General features: G+C 44.1%; 1 protein-coding gene across 3 annotated transcripts in view; it reads right to left on the reverse strand.

Annotated features, from left to right (window-relative positions):
• Positions 1–4,539: 4,539 nt before the first annotated feature.
• Positions 4,540–18,756, reverse strand: part of LOC101052402 (liver carboxylesterase 1-like) — a 38,813-nt gene continuing 24,596 nt past the window's right edge. For all 3 annotated transcript variants that reach the window (XM_039462743.2, XM_074402766.1, XM_039462742.2), the window contains 5 exons: positions 18,391–18,471; positions 17,978–18,125; positions 7,361–7,492; positions 5,230–5,302; positions 4,540–4,931 (listed from right to left, as the gene is read on the reverse strand). In XM_039462743.2, coding sequence (XP_039318677.2) covers positions 4,748–4,931; positions 5,230–5,302; positions 7,361–7,492; positions 17,978–18,125; positions 18,391–18,471 — 618 coding nt within the window. In that variant the 3' untranslated portion in view covers positions 4,540–4,747. The remainder of the gene's footprint in view (positions 4,932–5,229; positions 5,303–7,360; positions 7,493–17,977; positions 18,126–18,390; positions 18,472–18,756) is intronic.

Here is an 18,756-nt window from a genome sequence, read left to right on the forward strand (position 1 = left end):
CTGCACAGGTTCATATCCCAGCTCTGTCTGTGACCAGAGCCATTTTCCTGGGCCTGAAACCTGTGCAGTCACAGGGCCCTGCTGTCAGGAGGGCTGCAAGTGGCTTTAACGCTGGGCTGCTGGTGTCCTGAAATTCTTCAGAATAGTTAGAATGAGCATCCTGCATTGTTTTTGTTTTTTGTTTTTGCTTTTGTTTTGCACAGCAAATTCCACAGCAGTTCATTTTAGTTCGGTCTTCTTGGGCCTCGTGTTGACGTCACTTGATTGATACCAAGTGAACCACTCATAGGGTTTCTGTGAAGACTCTCTGAGTTAATATGGAGACTGTTTATAATAAAACACATAATAACTATGCAGTGACTTTTACTTACTACTGTTACTGCTTTTATTTATTTATTTATTTATTTATTTATTTATTTATTTATTTATTTTATGTTTGTGACTGAGTTTCGCTCATGTGGCCCAGGCTGAAGTGCAAAGGCACGATCTTGGCTCACTGCAAACTCTTCCTCCTGGGTTCAAGCAGTTCTCCCACCTCAGCCTCCTGAGTAGCTGGGATTACAGGCACCCACCACCATGCCCAGCTAATTTTTGTACTTTTAGTAGAGATGGGGTTTTACCATGTTGGTCAGGCTGGTATTGAACTCCTGACCTCAGGTGATCCACCCCTCGGCCTACCATAATGCTGGGATTGCAAGCATGAGCCACTGAGCCTGGACTAGTGCTGCTATTATTATAGATTTCAAGAGTACTATGGACTGATCATCAAAGGCCAGCGTGCACTTCCCTGGGTACAGATCCATCTGCTTAGCAGCTCTCAGTCCATCCAGGTCCCATTGCCCACCACTTATTGGGGAGCCCCAAAATGAGGTTGACATTGGTCCTGATCCAAGGATCCCACAGTCTGCGCTTTGGCCTATGGGCTGCACCTTGCTGACCCCTGATCTGTAGTGTCTCCCCTTCTCTCTGGACCAAAAGGAAAACATATGCTGTTTCCTCCCCTCACTGAGGCTCAGGGAGCTCTGAGATGCTGTCTTGGACAGGATGACCAGATGTGGCATGAGGATTCTGCACTGGGGCTGTGGTAAGCTTTCTCATGGTAAGCTTTGAATTTTCCTCCAGCACCAAAAAGGAAGCACCCCGGCTTTCTCAGCTTTCCAGGTGTCACCAAGAGGTGACAAGAAAAGGCTGAGGCTTAAAAGCCATCAGGAGTCAAACACCAAATAGTGAAGTCAAGCTCATTATGACACAGCATTTGGTTGGGTCTTGCATATTCTTTAATCCAATCTGAAAATCCTTTTTAATTGGTGTGTTTACATCATTTTTGTTTAACATAATTATTGATATGGTTGGATTAAAATCTGTCATTTCATCAGTACTTTTTCATTTGTTCCTGTGTCTTTGTTCTCCTGTCTGCTTGTTTGTGCAGTATTTAGGATTTCATGTTATCTCTTCTATTGTGTTCTTATTCATAACTTTTTAAAAATCTTTATGGGTTTTCCTGAGTATACAATATACATATTTAATTAATCACCTTTTACCTTCAGACAATATATTACCAATTAAACAAAGTATAAGAATCTTATAAAAGTGTACTTCAAATGCCTGTCTCTCATCTTTCATATTATTTTTGTCATATATTTTGTTCTTACCTATGCTCTACATTCACAGTTTATTGGTGCTATTTTTGTTTTAAACAATAATTAAATATAAGGAAAAATGTATTACCTTTATTTTAAAGTTGTCTGTAGAGCTTCACTTCTTTGATAAAGATCCAAGTTTTTGTCTTAGACATACTATCTATGTACATACAGAATTTTCTTTCATACTTTTTGTAACACAGATGTGGTAATTATAAATTCTCTCTGTTGCGATTCCGAAAGATTTTTCCCCTCTATTTTTGAACAGTATTTTTGCTGGATATAGAATTCTGGGTTGAGAGACTTTTTCCTTTGAATATTTTAAAGGTGTCATTCCATTATTTTATGGTTTGCGTAGTTTCCAGTGAGAAGTCTGTCCTAATCCCTTTCTTTGTATGCAATGGCTTTTTCCTCTGGCTGCCTTTGATAATTTCTTAGTGTGTGTCTAACTGTGTATGTTGTTTTTGTAGTTGTTGAATCCTGCTTGGGTTTTCCGAGCTTCTTGGATCTATGCCTTGATGTTTTTCATCACTATCAGGAAAATTCTCCACCATTATCATTTCAAATATTTTGTTCTGCCTGCTCTGTCTTCTCTTTCTGGGATTCTAGTTATGCATATGTTGGACCATTAGATATTATCTCACAGTTCTTGGATTATCTGGGTTTTTTTCACTCATTTTTCTCATTTTAAGTTGGGTAATTTATATGGACCTATCTTCAAGTGCACTCATTCATTCCTCAGCTGTGTCAGATCTACTGATGAATCCATTAGAGACATTTCTCATATCTGTCACCGTTTTTTTCATTTCTAACGTTTCTATTTGCTTCTTTCTTACAGTCTCCACCTCTCTGCTGAAACTACCCATCTGTTCATGTAAGCATTCCATATAGTTATTTTAAATTTCCAGTCTGTTAGTCTAACACCTAGGTTATCTCTGAATCTGGTTCCATTGATTGCTTTGTCTGTCTCTGTCTCTCTCTCTTTCTCACTTTAAGGGATGCTATCACACCACAATGCCATGGCTAGAGTGCAGGTGGCTGTTCCTAGGTACAATTACAGGGCACTCTAGCCTTGAACAGACAGTTTCAAGCAATCCTCCTGCATCAACCTCCTAAGTAGCTGGGACTACAGGCATGCATCCCTGTGCACAACTGCTTTGTCTCTTGTTAATAGGTTTTGCCTCCTTTTTAAGGTATGCGATTTTGCATACAATGCTTGACATCATGGATAAGAAAGTAGAAATTGAAGTAAGTAATATCAGTGACAGGAAATGGCCATACCCTTTCTTCTGCTGCTAGACTGTGTGTGTGTGTGTGTGTGTGTGTGTGTGTGTGTGTGTGTGTATACCTGTATTTCAAGTGTGGTGAGAGGGAATAGTTTTGTTGTTGCTATGGTTATCTTAAATGCACCATCTGCCTCAGGTGCTTCCAGTGCTACCTTGTGCTGGTTCTAGCACGCTTGTGTAAGTACTGGTTTTCTGAAGGGTTTTTTTTAATGTCCCGTTCCACCCTCAGCTTTAGGTCTGTCCTGTGTACCTGCTGTTCTGAGAGGGTCTCTCTGCATGCCTTCTCTCCTCAGCATAGATTTCTGTTACCTGGCACTTGGCAACTCCATGGTAGCAACGAGGAGTGCTTTCTCTTGTCCTGGTCCAGTCTCAACGTTAGGCAGGACCTTTGTTTGTTGGTGTTGGAGTTGGGGACTTGTCAGAGATATTGACCATCCCTAGCAGTAAAAGACCAATTATCTGTGCTCAATATGATTCCCTGTCCCTCTCCCAGGAGTCTAGAGTTTTAAAGTGTTTCTTATCTTCAACCTCAATATGTCTCTGCCAGTGCCTTGAAGAAGACAAGATTTGCTGGCCATTCACCATTGGTTGAAGGATATTGTTCTTTAAGGGTGAAGGGTGTGAGCAGGGCTCATGCCTGTACCCCTGAAGGTAGGCTTTCTCCAGTCTTACTATATACTGCAGTCTTTCTCATGGGCCCTGATAGATGTCCATGGAGTAGAGTCTGTGATGGGAGTCAACTCCCCCATGGGTCTATCATTCCCAGAGATTTAATACTCACAGTGGCCCACACCTGGCCTTTAGCACTGATTAAAATTCATAGTATTTCTGCTTGTTATGGTCACCCCATCTCCTGCCTGCAGGTGAGAGGTAAGGCAGAGTTCACATCCCATCCCTACCCCAAGTGCTTGTCTTCCCTTCGATTTCAGGGTAATCATGTGCCTTACAACTTCAGCTCTTTGGCGCATGAAAAGTTATGATTTTCAGGACAATCCAGCCTTCACTTGCTGTGAAGGCAGGAGTGACACTCCTTAGAACTTTCTACATCCTGGAAGAATCCAGAAATCACCCTTGGGATTCTGAAACAAACACTACTAGAAGGACCATCTGGAGTCTTACTCCAAGGTGGTCACTACCTGCACCAGGAGTGGTCCAGGCTACAGAGGGAATTTTGACCAGCTGATGGAAGAGATAGGCTCAGAGAGGGCACTGGGAGGCTATTGTACATATTCAGGAAGGTGTTTCAGGCCTGTGAACGCGGCAATAAGGGCCATGCAACAATGCCATGGGATCACCTTGGCATGCCTCTCTCTTTCCCTGATCCAGGCACATTCTCAGCCTGGGCCACCTCCAACTCCACAAGCAGTTCCAAATGGAGGGTAGGGATGCTGCACTCTGGCCATCCCAAATCCTACTGTTGGAAACTGCTGGCAGCCAGAAACATGCAGGACACTCAGAGCTCCCCTGAGCACCATCCATGGCCCAGCCCTCTGGGCTCTACTTGTCCGGAGGCCAAACCATCCCCAGCAAAGCCACCTTCCTTCTCACATTGCCTCTTTCATCATCGTTCTGTCTCTAGGAGGATGGATGAATCTCCAGTCCAAGACACAAGCACTGATTAGGCCTCCAAAAGGTCCTTTATTCCCAAAGATGAGGTCACAAATATAAAACTTGCTTCTTCATGGCCTCTGCCCCCTCCACATCCCCCACCACAAGAGAATTCTCCAGCCACAATAAGATGCCTTCTTAACCTGCAATCCCTTTTTCAAAAGACCCCATTCTTGGTTCCTCCAGGCTCCTGAGGCTGGCTGGACATTCCATTCACAGCTCAATGTGTTCTGTCTGAGTTGGCTTCTCCACCACCTTCTTGCCAAAGAGGTTAGTCCAGAAAGCCACTTCCTTGTCCTTCAGCTTCTGGGCCGCCTGGGTCTTGGCACCAATCTGTAGGTACCCTTCCTTCTGGTTGTACTCTGGCCAGTGGGGCAGGCCTTCCCCATTGGGGTTTCTGAAACAGAATCAAATAGAAATGCCCCAAAGCTGCTATGTGGTCTGAATAATCCTCTGAGATGGCGTGAGGATGCCCAAGCTTATCTCTGTCAAGAGGCTTATATACCTCCAGAGATGGGGAGCTCACTATCTCCTGGGGCAGCCTATCCATTTTTAGAGAGCTCTCATTGTCAGAGTGCTATGGTCACAAGGTCAGGAGTTTGATCACTAGAACCTTAGAAGCTGCCCCTTCCTGATAGACATGTTCTGTCCCCCCACCATCACTAGCCCGGCTCAGTCTTGGCCACCAGCCTCACCCATTGCGAGCAAAGTTGGCCCAGAATTTCATCACCATCTCGCTAAGTCTGATCTCCTCTTCAGAGCCACCCTCTGTTAGGAAGAAGAAAAAAAGCATCTGTTACTCAAAGTGTGGTCCGCGGACCGGCAGCAGCATCATCATGTACCAGCCTGGTAGAAGCACATTTTTGGCCCATGCTTCACACCCACTGAGCTGAACTCTGAACTTAAGAAGATCCTGGTGGATTTCAGTGCACTTTACCTTTGAGCATGGCTGACCTAGGGCTCAGCAATGGCATATGTGATCCCATGTGCTGGTTGCCTTTGTCTCCTGTGACCCTCACTTGCCTCCTCCCTGCTCAGGGTCACAGGCAATGCCACACCCCAGGGTTTCCTCTACAGCAGCCCCACCTCCCAGGGTTGCTGTGCCTTGGGACTTTTCTCCCTCCCTGGCACACACCCACAATTCATATTCTGAAAAATAACAGAGCTCAAGTCTCCTCGGGTGCACGACTGGGAGAGGCCCAGAGGCGCTGGTGCGTCCAGAGCTGCCGTGTGGTGAGTCCCTTGAGATCTGTACCTGCTGAGAGTTAAGGTTTAAAAGACATTGTGGAAGGATTCTTTTAAATGTTGTGTGATGTAAACTAAAAACAAATCCTAACACCCCCAACTGACTGAACAGAACCCCTCAGGGCTAAGGGGAGCCCAAAACACCCTACACTGAGTTCCTGCCTGGGAACAGACAGGTCAGACACGTCTCACAGTACTCCCTCCCTTTTGTGATTTAGACACCACTGACCAGCATCAGCAATACAATGAGGGCCATCATTCTGACAGATCACACTCTTTGTGGCAATAAAACACCAAATTAAAATCAAGACCTAAGGCCATGCTGGGCAAGTGTTCAGGCCTGCATCTCTACCCTTAGAAAATCCACTCCGTTCTCACTGCTGCGAGGTGCTTCTGTTTCTCTGGCAGCTAAACTAGCACTGTCCTGGAGTTAAGCAAAATGAAAATAGTTACAACTCCAGCAGCTTGGAGACGCGGAGAAACAACCCTGCCCCACCAGTCTTAACTATGGCTTTGATTGCGTAAGAGACTGATTTCAGTAACTTTCTCCAGATAAGAAGACAACCAACCATGGACTGGACTTGGCCGGTGTACAGAGGCTCCTCAGTTGCTGGGCTTTGCGTCCTGAGAAGACCTTTTGACTTATAAACCCTAATTGTAATACATTTAAATACATTTAAACATGATGTCTCCACCCCATGACCCACAGGTCACGTTACATGCAAGTTTGTTTAATACACGTGGGATTAGAACTGTCTTTATGAATATTCATTCCTTCCACTGCAACCTATTGAACGTGTGTGTTTAGCCAACCCATCCACATAGAGCTCCTACCCAACCCCTCCTCCTTCAATGATGAGCCTATGTCTGGATTTGGCTGGACGCACCTTCCCAGCCTATGGGATGGCTACCTTGCTGACTGTAAACCATACCAAAAATAAAGTCTGCTCTCCTACCCCAAATTCATACATCCTGTGATTTCTAAATTAACAGTTATTAACTGTATTAAATCTAAAGGTTTATGAGTTTTTGTTAGACAGACAGAAAGAGAAACAGACACACATTAGACCTGACTCAGGGCTAACACCAATGCTAACCTCACCCTCACTCACATTCTGGGCACTCCTGGGAGAGGGAAATTGATTGGTGGCTTCTCAACTTACAGTAGGGTCCTGCATGTGTCCCATTGCCTGTCTTGTTGATGTCACAGGCCAGGATTCTTAGTGTCTGTCGCAGAGAGTACATGAATACACATCCTCCCTCACCTATTAGAGCAGGAGGAAGCTGGGGACAGCCCACTGACATTCAACCCTGTTACAGTGAATCCTTCGGGAGACATCCCCACTGTCTTGATGTCACAGGCCAGGATTCTGGGTTTCTGTGCATAGGGCATATGAGTTCACATCCTCCTTCAAGAGTGTTACAGAGGGAGAAAGCCAGGTGTCACCCAATGATATTCAACAGTGTCATAGTAATCAGGAAACTAAGACCAGGAGAGGACAAACTTGCTGAAATCCACCACACCAAGACTGGAAGCCAGATCTCCTAACTCCAAGCTCAGGGCCAGCAAGGAGCCATTACCTTTTAAAAACGGGGCCCCAAAGACAGAGAAGATCTCGTCCCCATGGTCTCCTATCACCGTCTTGGGTTTCATGGCTGATGAGAAGCTTGGACGATACTGAAACTCGTACATGTAGGTGGGTGCTCCAGCATCTGAGAAGACAAGGATTCATGCACAGTTCATGTAGCCGGACACACACCTGGAGGCTACCAAGGTCTCCAGCCCTGCAGGAAACCCCTAATATCAACACAGTAGAGAAACAGCGTTGCAGGAGAGCTCAGTGACATGCTCCGGGCTGCACAGCTGGTTGAGGTGGAACCGGAATTGGAGCCAGGAGTTTGTTTAGTGAATGAATGTTGAATAAATGAATGTGGAAACCCTGGGTCAATTCATTTCAATAACTGCCTTTACAGGGACACTGGCTCAGTCACGTAAACCCCTTTGCCTGCTGGCACATTCTCACACAAGACAATCTCTCTACATCTGGTTACACGGGATGTCATTCGTTGATAGCAGACTCGCGTTCATTCACTGGGATGACGTCTCCACCCTGACAGGTGTCTTCTGATCTGCCTAGTTTTGAGCATTTCCAGTATTTTTCTCACCCTTCCTGAGAAGACTCAAGCAAATCCAAGTTGCTTGTCTGAATGTGAGGCTATTTAAATACAAACATATGCGGAGTGTGAACAACCTGTCTCTTGTGTCTGAGGAATCTGCACACTGAGGGCTTTACCTCTCACTCTCCGCACGTGTCTCACTGCCTACCTGGCCTGGGAGTGTTAAGATGTTAAGGCATTAAAGTGGCGGCAGAGAAGAGAAGGGGCTGAGCAAGGGTGACCTTGCCTCTCCCCTGCCCTTTCTCCTTCTCCCCTGCTGTCCTCTCCCACCAACAAAGCTCTCCTGTCCCAGACCCAAGAAGATGTCAGGTTCATTGGAGCCACAGATCGCTGCTCCTTCAGGGCTTCCTCGTGGGCCACCCAGCCCTGTGACTCAGCATTTTGCATTGATCATGATACCCACAAAGAAGGACCCTAAGAAGAAAAGGGTCAGGGCCATGCCAGCCTGCTGGAGAAAATTTCCAACTTCTTTCCTTTCGGGTGCAGTAAGAAATTTGGAAAACAAAATAAAAGCAATTGCTAATAGTAAGATGGACCTAACTGTCCAGTTTACTGGACCTCAAATTTCCAGTAAGAAATTTGGAAAATAAAATTGAAACAGGAATAAGAAGAAGATACAAAAATATGGAAACACATAAAGATGAAAGTAGGCAACCCTTATAATTCCATTACCTGAAGCAAGGGCTATAAATATTTGGTATTTCCTTCTAAAAATTTTCCATATCCTATATAATTTGAAAATCAATTGTAAAAATCAAATTTAAAACATCACTCACACCTCTACCATCCAGGGAATGCTTCTTTTTTATTTTAGCATATCTCTCTTTTATTTACATAAACTTGGGATTTTACATATGTTAGTTTGTATTTACTGTGTTGATATTTTAAATTATTTTGTAGACATGGGGTCTCACTATGTTGCCCAGGCTGATCTTTAATCCTCCCATCTCAGCCTCCCAAAGTGCTGAAATTATAGGCATGAGCCACCACCTCCAGCCATCATTTCTTAGCATCCTTAAATATTCATCCACAGAAGGATTTACCAATTTGGGATCACACCGCACCCCACATGTGTCATTTAAACGTGAAAAAGAAGAACAGTCTCTTTACTCATCTTTATCAGCCTCCTTCACTGCACCCTCGGCTCCGCAGGAAGCGTGGTTTGGAAGAAGCCATCCTCTGTGGCTCTGTAATCCACCTGTTAAATGGCTGCTTCAAGGTCAAGCAAAAAGTGCTTAAAGGAGGGTTTGACCTTGCCTTTGCAACTCGAACATTTTCCAGAGGAACTCAGAGTCAACCACAGAGGAAAGAGCTTTTGTGAATGAGAGAACTTATCATAGGCAGCATGCTGCCCAAAACCTACTTTGTAAAAACTCTTTGGCTAAAGTGACTGATATTCATACAATTCCTACAGTCACAATACAAATCTTCAGAGAAAACTAGGGTGCACATTTGGGTAATGACAGTTAGGCACCATAAGAGAAGCAGAGACAGTGAGAGGGCTTGTCATGAAAAACATGCAAATGAAAACAAGGTGATGTGCTTCTTTTTGGTGGGGACAAATTGGCAGCATTAACTTTTAGTCTTAGTATCCCAAATGAAAAGGGGAGTTAAGAAATTCACATTCTTATGCACTGGAATGCAATTTTGCAATATTTGCCAAAACTTCTAAAACCTTTCTGTGGTCCAGTCAAGTTATTCACTTCTAAAAATAATCCCAAGAAAAGTATTAGACATGTGCTTAGAGACTTATGAACATTAGGCTGAGCACAATGTTATTGTAGCATCAGAACGTGAGCAGCCAGGCTAAATGTCTAATAGGTAGGAATATCAAAGTCAATTTCATACAGTCATTTCATGGAATAAGGGATGTTTTGATGAGTTTGTATCAACATTCAGAAATTCCTCACGACTTAGTGTTCTATGAATGAAAGCAAAATACAAAATTGATTTTTGAAGTATATAGGACATGGAAAATGTTTAGAAGAAAACAAAAAAATTATAGCACTTGCCTCCATGTAGTGGAATTATGAGTGACACCTAGTTTCTTCTTTATGTGTTTCCATATTTTTGAAACTTTCTACAATTTAACATATTAACTTTATATTGAGAAATGGTCTTTCCATCAAAAAGAGTGAGATACAACAGAAAGTGAAAGTAGATAAGACCTGTGTAGCCAAAAAAAAAACAAAAAAAACCTGAACCGAAAGTCACGGTAAATCAGATGAAAAACACAAGTTCAGTATTGCTCAAACCATCAGAAGATGGAGATGGGAACACTATGTATAAATCAGACGCAGAGCATGGGGCAAAGCCTAGTTTAAGAAAGAACAGATCCGACTTTCAAGATGGCCGCCTAAGAACAGCTCAGGACTTCAGCTCCCAGTGAAAGTGCAGAGGGTGAGTGGACGCCGCATTTCCAGACGAACTCTTATTGCCCACAGACCAGGAGATACCCAGGCAGAGGGGTCGCCAGCGTCGCAGTCCCAGCCGGTGCGGCTGTTTTGGCCCCCGCGGGGCTGATTCCGCCCGCGCGGCTGCTGTGACCACTCCCTGTTGCTGCCTTTCTCCGTACAAAAGCCACTGGTCTGGGAGCCCTCTTAGCTGGCGAGCAGAGCCCTGAGACGGCAGAATAGCCCATTCATCTGAAATAGTGAGCCAGGCCAGGAGATTCCTAGGCAAAAAATCCGCCAGGAGCCGGCGCCGCGGTTCAAGCCGACTCCGTGAGTCGCAGCACGGGAGATCCCGGCGCCTTTTCAACAAGCGACCTGAACGCGGGGTCATTCAACTTAAAAGAAAAGACTCTGAGTCAGGGAGCCAGGTGATCAGGCTCGGTTGGTCCCACCCCTCCACCCCCAACAACAACGAAAACAAAAACAGTAATTGGAAACCCTCTGGGTTGAGCCCTTCAAACCAAGCACAGCTGAACCGGGATGGTCCGGCTCCGTGGGGGAGGGGCTTCCGCCATTACTGAGACTCTCCACCGCTATGGAGGCAGGCTGCCATTGCCGAGGCAACCCGCCGTTGCCGAGGCAACTTGCCACAACAGAGAGAGTCCGCCATAACAGAGGCGGGGCCACCATTGCCCAGACAGTTCTAACTACACCCATATAAAAAGGACTACAGGGAAGAGCTCAGGGCAGCTGGGTGGAGCCCACAGCAGCTCAGCAAAGCCCCTGCGGGCAGGCAGAGGCTAGGCGTGCTGCTAGCTGGGCGGGTCCGACCTGAAAAAAAAAAAAAAAATCAAAAAAGGCAGTAGTGCAACGGAAACTCATAAAGCTCCAACTCCCTGGGACAGAGACAGACAACAGGTGGATAAACCCACAAAAATGGGTAGAAACCAGCGTAAAAAGGATGAAAACTCCCGAAACCAGAACACCTCTCCTCCTAAAAGTGATCACAACTCCTCACCAGCAAGGGAACCAGACCGGATGGAGAAGGAGGGTGATGAAATGACAGAATCAGACTTCAGAAGATGGGTAGTAAGAAACTACAATGAGCTAAAAGAACATGTTCTAACTCATCGCAAAGAAAATAGGAACCTTGAAAAAAGATTGGACGAACTGCTGACGAGAATGGACAGCATAGAGAGGAGAATAAGTGAATTGATGGAGCTGAAAAACGTAACACGAGAACTTCGTGAAGCATGCACAAGCTTCAACAGCCGAATTGACCAAGCAGAAGAAAGGATATCAGAGGTCGAAGACCAACTCAATGAAATAAAAAGAGAAGGCAAGAACAGAGAAAAAAGCGCAAAAAGGAATGAACAAAATCTTCAAGAAATGTGGGACTATGTGAAAAGACCTAATCTACGTCTGATAGGTGTACCTGAATGTGATGAAGAGAATGAATCCAAGCTGGAAAATACTCTTCAGGATATTATCCAGGAAAACTTCCCTAACCTAGCAAGGCAGACCAATATTCAAATCCAGGAAATACAGAGAACACCACAGAGATATTCCTCAAGAAGAGCAACCCCAAGGCACATAATCGTCAGATTCACCAGGGTTGAAATGAAAGAGAAAATGCTAAGGGCAGCCAGAGAGAAAGGTCGGGTTACCCACAAAGGGAAGCCCATTAGACTCACAGCAGATCTCTCAGCAGAAACCCTACAAGCCAGAAGAGACTGGGGGCCAATATTCAACATCCTTAAAGAAAAGAACTTTCAACCCAGAATCTCCTATCCAGCCAAACTCAGCTTCATAAGTGAAGGAAAAATAAAATCCTTTGTGAACAAGCAAGCACTCAGAGATTTCATCACCACCAAACCTGCTCTACAAGAACTCCTGAAAGAGGCTCTACACATATAAAGGAACAACCAGTACCAGCCACTCCAAAAACACACCAAATGGTAAAAAAGCAGCAACACAATCAAGAATCTGCATCAACTAACCAACAAAACAGCCAGGTAGCATCAAAATGACAGCATCAAATTCACACATAACAATACTATCCCTAAATGTCAATGGACTAAATGCCCCAATCAAAAGACACAGACTGGCAAATTGGATAAAAAGCCAAAACCCATCAGTGTGCTGTATCCAGGAAACCCATCTTACATGCAAGGATACACAAAGGCTCAAAATAAAGGGATGGAGGAAGATCTACCAAGCAAATGGAGAGCAAAAAAAGGCAGGAGTTGCAATTCTCATCTCTGATAAAATAGACTTTAAAGCAACAAAGATCAAAAGAGACAAAGAAGGACATTACATAATGGTAAAAGGATCACTGCAACAAGAAGAGCTAACGATCCTAAATATATATGCACCCAATACAGGAGCACCCAGATACATAAGGCAAGTTCTTAATGACTTACAAAGAGACTTAGACTCCCACACAATAATAGTGGGAGACTTTAACACCCCATTGTCAATATTAGACAGATCAACCAGACAGAAAATCAACAAGGATATCCAGGACCTGAACACAGACCTGGAACGAGCAAACCTAATAGACATTTACAGAACTCTCCACCCCAAATCCACAGAATATACATTCTTCTCAGCACCACATCACACCTACTCTAAAATTGACCACATAATTGGCAATAAATCACTCCTCAGCAAATGCAAAAGAACAGAAATCATAACAAACAGTCTCTCAGACCACAGTGCAATCGAGTTAGAACTCAGAATGCAGAAACTAACTCAGAACCGCACAGCTTCATGGAAACTGAACAACTTGCTCTTGAATGTTGACTGGATAAACAATGAAATGAAGGCAGAAATAAAGATGTTCTTCGAAACCAATGAGAACGAAGACACAACATACCAGAATCTCTGGGACACATTTAAAGCAGTCTCTAGAGGAAAATATATAGCAATGAGTGCCCACATGAGAAGAAAGGAGAGATCTAAAATTGACACCCTATCATCAAAATTGAAAGAGCTAGAGGAGCAAGATCAAAAAAACTCAAAACCTAGCAGAAGACAGGAAATAACTAAGATCAGAGCAGAACTGAAGGACATAGAGACACAAAAAACTCTTCAAAAAATCAATAAATCCAGGAGCTGGTTTTTTGAAAAGATCAACAAAATAGACAGACCACTAGCCAGATTAATAAAAAAGAAAAGAGAGAATAACCAAATTGATGCAATAAAAAACGATAAAGGGGATATCACCACAGATTCCACAGAAATCCAAACCATCATCAGAGATTATTACAAACAACTCTATGCACATAAACTAGTAAACCTGGAAGAAATGGATAAATTCCTGGACACCTGCAACCTCCCAAGCCTAAACCTGGAAGAAGCCGAAACCCTGAATAGACCAATAACATGGTCTGAAGTCGAGGCAGCAATAAAGAGCCTACCACCCAAAAAAAGCCCAGGTCCAGATGGGTTCGCAGCTGAATTCTACCAGACATACAAGGAGGAGCTGTTACCATTCCTTCTGAAACTATTCCAGACAATCCAAAAAGAGGGAATCCTTCCCAAATCATTTTACGAGACAAACATCATCCTGATACCAAAACCCGGCAGAGACTCAACAAGAAAAGAAAATTTCAGGCCAATATCCATGATGAACATAGATGCAAAAATCTTCAATAAAATACTGGCAAACCGATTGCAACAGCATATCAAAAAGCTCATCCACCATGATCAAGTAGGATTCATCCCGGGGATGCAAGGCTGGTTCAACATACGCAAGTCCATAAACGTAATTCACCACATAAACAGAACCAAAGACAAAAACCACATGATTATCTCGATTGATGCAGAGAAGGCTTTTGACAAAATTCAACAACCCTTTATGCTAAAAACCCTCAATAAACTAGGTATTGACGGAACGTATCTCAAAACAATAAAAGCTATTTACGACAAACCAACAGCCAATATCATACTGAATGGGCAAAAACTGGAAGCATTCCCTTTGAAATCTGGCACTAGACAAGGATGCCCTCTCTCACCACTCCTATTCAATATAGTACTGGAAGTTCTAGCCAGAGCAATCAGGCAAGAAAAAGAAATAAAGGGTATCCAAATTGGAAAGGAGGAAATCAAATTGTCTCTATTTGCAGATGACATGATTGTATATCTGGAAGACCCCATCATCTCAGCCCAAAATCTCCTGAAACTGATAAACAACTTCAGCAAAGTCTCAGGATACAAAATCAACGTGCAAAAATCACAAGCATTCCTATACACCAGTAATAGACTTCAAGAGAGCCAAATCAAGAACGAACTGCCATTCACAATTGCTACAAAGAGAATAAAGTACCTAGGAATACAACTAACAAGGAACGTAAAGGACCTCTTCAAGGAGAACTACAAGCCATTGCTCAACGAAATAAGAGAGGATACAAACAGATGGAGAAACATTCCATGTTCATGGTTAGGAAGAATCAACATCGTGAAAATGGCCATACTGCCCAAAGTAATTTACAGATTCAACGCTATTCCCATCAAGCTATCAATGACCTTCTTCACAAAACTGGAAAAAAACACCTTAAACTTCATATGGAACCAAAAGAGAGCCCGCATAGCCAAGTCAATTCTAAGCAAAAAGAACAAAGCGGGAGGCATCACACTACCGGACTTCAAACTATACTACAAGGCTACAGTAATCAAAACAGCATGGTACTGGTACCAAAACAGAGATATAGACCAATGGAACAGAACAGAGGCCTCACAGGAAATACAACATACCCACAACCATCTGATCTTCGACAAACCTGACAAAAACAAGCAATGGGGAAAGGACTCCCTGTTTAATAAATGGTGTTGGGAAAACTGGCTAGCCACGTGCAGAAAGCAGAAACAGGACCCCTTCCTGACACCTTACACCAAAATTAACTCAAGATGGATTAAAGACTTAAACATCAGACCTAATACCATAAAAACCTTAGAAGAAAATCTAGGCAAAACCATTCAGGACATAGGTGTAGGCAAGGACTTCATGACCAAAACGCCAAAAGCAATGGCAACAAAAGCCAAAATAGACAAATGGGACCTAATCAAACTCCACAGCTTCTGCACGGCAAAAGAAACAGTCAGTAGAGTGAATCGGCAACCAACAGAATGGGAAAAAATTTTTGCAGTCTACCCATCTGACAAGGGGCTGATATCCAGAATTTACAAAGAACTAAAGCAGATCTACAAGAAAAAAACAAACAAGCCCATTCAAAAATGGGCAAAGGATATGAACAGATACTTTACAAAAGAAGACATACAGGAGGCCAACAAACATATGAAAAAATGCTCATCATCACTGGTCATCAGAGAAATGCAAATCAAAACCACATTGAGATACCATCTCACACCAGTTAGAATGGCGATCATTAAAAAATCGGGAAACAACAGATGCTGGAGAGGATGTGGAGAAATAGGAACACTTTTACACTGTTGGTGGAAATGTAAATTAATACAACCATTGTGGAAGACAGTGTGGCGATTCCTCAAGGACCTAAAAATAGAAATCCCATTTGACCCAGCAATCCCATTACTGGGTATATATCCAAAGGATTATAAATCATTCTACTACAAGGACACATGCACACGAATGTTCATTGCAGCACTGTTTACAATAGCAAAGACCTGGAACCAACCCAAATGCCCAACGATGATAGACTGGATAGGGAAAATGTGGTACATATACACCATGGAATATTATGCAGCCATCAAAAACGATGAGTTCACGTCCTTTATAGGGACATGGATGAACCTGGAAACCATCATTCTCAGCAAACTGACACAAGAGCAGAAAATCAAACACCGTATATTCTCGCTCATAGGCGGGTGTTGAACAATGAGAACACATGGACACAGGGAGGGGAGCACTACACACTGGGGTCTGTTGGGGGGAAATGGGGGAGGGGCGGGGGTGGGGAGGTGGGAAGAGATAGCATGGGGAGAAATGACAGATACAGGTGAGGGGACGGAAGGCAGCAAAGCACACTGCCATGTGTGTACCTATGCAACAATCTTGCATGTTCATCACATGTACCCCAAAACCTAAAATGCAATAAAAAAAAAAAAAAAAAGAAAGAACAGATTCAACTTCAGTGGTCCTGGTTAAAGGGTTTTATCAAGACCCTGTGAAGAAGTGAGAGTTAACAAGCACCTGCACCTTCCTGTGCAATCGTGTGTGGGCACCTGCTAGATCAGCTTTAGCTCGTTTTTATCCTGCTTATGAAGTTCCACATTTAAAAACCCTTCCAGCATGGTTAGAGAGAGGACATTTCCTGTCTTGCAAACTAGGTGAATGAGAGTTGGAAGAAAAAGAGTCCTGTGAACCTCCTCTAGCTGGCACCCAGGAGAAGACACTCCTCTCTAGGAGAGCTCATGGATCCCTAACCTCATGACCCACCCACACAGACTTGGGTCAGTGATTGGCACCCAGGAGAGTACACTCCTCTCGAGGTGAGCTCATGCATCTCTAACCTCATGCCCCACCCACACAGCTTTGGGTCAGTGATTGGCACCCAGGATAATATCCTCCTCTTTAGGTGAGCTCAAGCATTCCTAACCTCACGGCCCACTCACACTGCCTTGGGTCAGTGATTGGCACCCAAGATAGTACACACTTCTCTAGGTGAGCTCATGCATCCCTAACCTCACCACCCACCCACACTGCCTTGGGTCAGTGGTAGAAGGTCCTGCATGGACCTTGCCCTGGCCTTCTGGCTACCTGTTCCTACGCACACTAAGATGCACAAAAGCCAGCCTCAGGCATTGCCCTCCTCTAGACCACCGACCCCACACCCACCATGGCTTCTCCTTTTGGCCTTCTTGGTCCTGGACAACCCTCTGGATCCTGTGCAGAGCTCCCACTCTTTCCCCAGCTCCAATACTTAACAAACTTGTTGGCAGCAAGTTTGGACCTTAAAAAACCTTCCACAATTCATCTTTCAATATTTGTCCTACAGCAGCCCTACGTCCCACGATAACTCCAGTCATGGAGCCCTTGCAGCAGATGCTGTCAGTGTCTCACCCATATCCCCTGTTTCTGGGCATGCCAGCCTGACTTCCACCTCCAGCATCTGTAGCTCCTGGCCTAAGGCCTTTGTCTGGTCACAAGAGACTAGTCTGCCCTTGTGTTTAGCAGGTCAAAGTCACAGGGAATTAACAAGTCCTGGGAACACCCTTCAACCAATGACAAGCGGAAGCTGATGGATAAATACCCCGGCTCCCTTGCTGCTCAGAAGGGAAGCACCTGAGCACTGTCTTCTCCATGTTTCCTTGATTTTCCTAGCTGCAGTTGTCCACAGTGGATACTCCCTTGGCAATGCATCATGGATTGGATTCCATCTCTTTCCTCTCTCACTTCCCCACCTCCCCACTGCTGTTATCTGAGATCATCACCTTACAAAACCACTTGCCTCTGGATTTTTTTTTTCTCAGTCTTCTATAGGCATAAACCAAATAGGACAGCATCTCCCCCCATGCCATATGGAATCAGCCTTTGAGGCCTATCCCTTGGCTGTTTCCATGTCTGTCTATGCTGGGAGGTAGGCGGGTCAGATACAGAAGTTGGTGTGGTTCGTGTCCCTCCCCTGTTTGACCCTCTGGGACTCACCTCTGTGGTTTCGGGCCACAATCACAGACGGGACACCAAATATCACATCCCCCACCAAGTCCATGAAGAGGTCTTTCTTTTTGACAGGGTCATCTGTTCCTCCTAAGTACTTCTCAGTGGCTTCTGGAATAAGTTCCTTAGGAATTTTCTGAAATAGATCAATAAAGTGAGCATCACTTCCTGGTGAGTGATGTAGCATCTCCAGCCCACCAGGAAGGCTTGCCTCAATGGTGAACTTCACAGGTCCTGTGCAACTACCCCCAGGGTGAGAAGTGAAGTGGGAAAGGTGAAAAGATAGGGGAAACCCCAAGGTCCCAGTCTTCCTTCTGCCATTGAATTTCTCTATGATTTGGGGCAAGTCCTCATCCCTCATTCCATGGTCTCAGACAATTCCGTGATTCCGCCACTCTTACAACACTGGGATGGGAGTTCCACAAGAGTGACATGGCTGTCTTCTGGTCCAGTTTCCCTTCGGAGAGTTGATAGCCCATCGACTGTTTTAAAAAAAAAAAAAAAAAAGAAAGAAAATTAAGCATTTAGGGATTTAGGGATCATTGGGAATTAATGAGAAGAAACAAACTGACCAACAAATCAAACCAATGCAGTCTGAAGGTCCTCTAATTTTGCTGGGCTTTCAGGGACATGGGTCTTTACTGAAATGGGAAAAATCAGTGACTCAAATGGGCTTATATCCAGAAACTCAAGCATTGCAAAGATTACAAAAAAAAAAAAAAAAAAAAAAAATTGGAGGAGCTGTGCCAGTGTTTTCAATGTGTGTG

This window comes from Saimiri boliviensis, chromosome 1, assembly GCF_048565385.1.
Source record: "Saimiri boliviensis isolate mSaiBol1 chromosome 1, mSaiBol1.pri, whole genome shotgun sequence".
NCBI lineage: Eukaryota > Metazoa > Chordata > Mammalia > Primates > Cebidae > Saimiri > Saimiri boliviensis.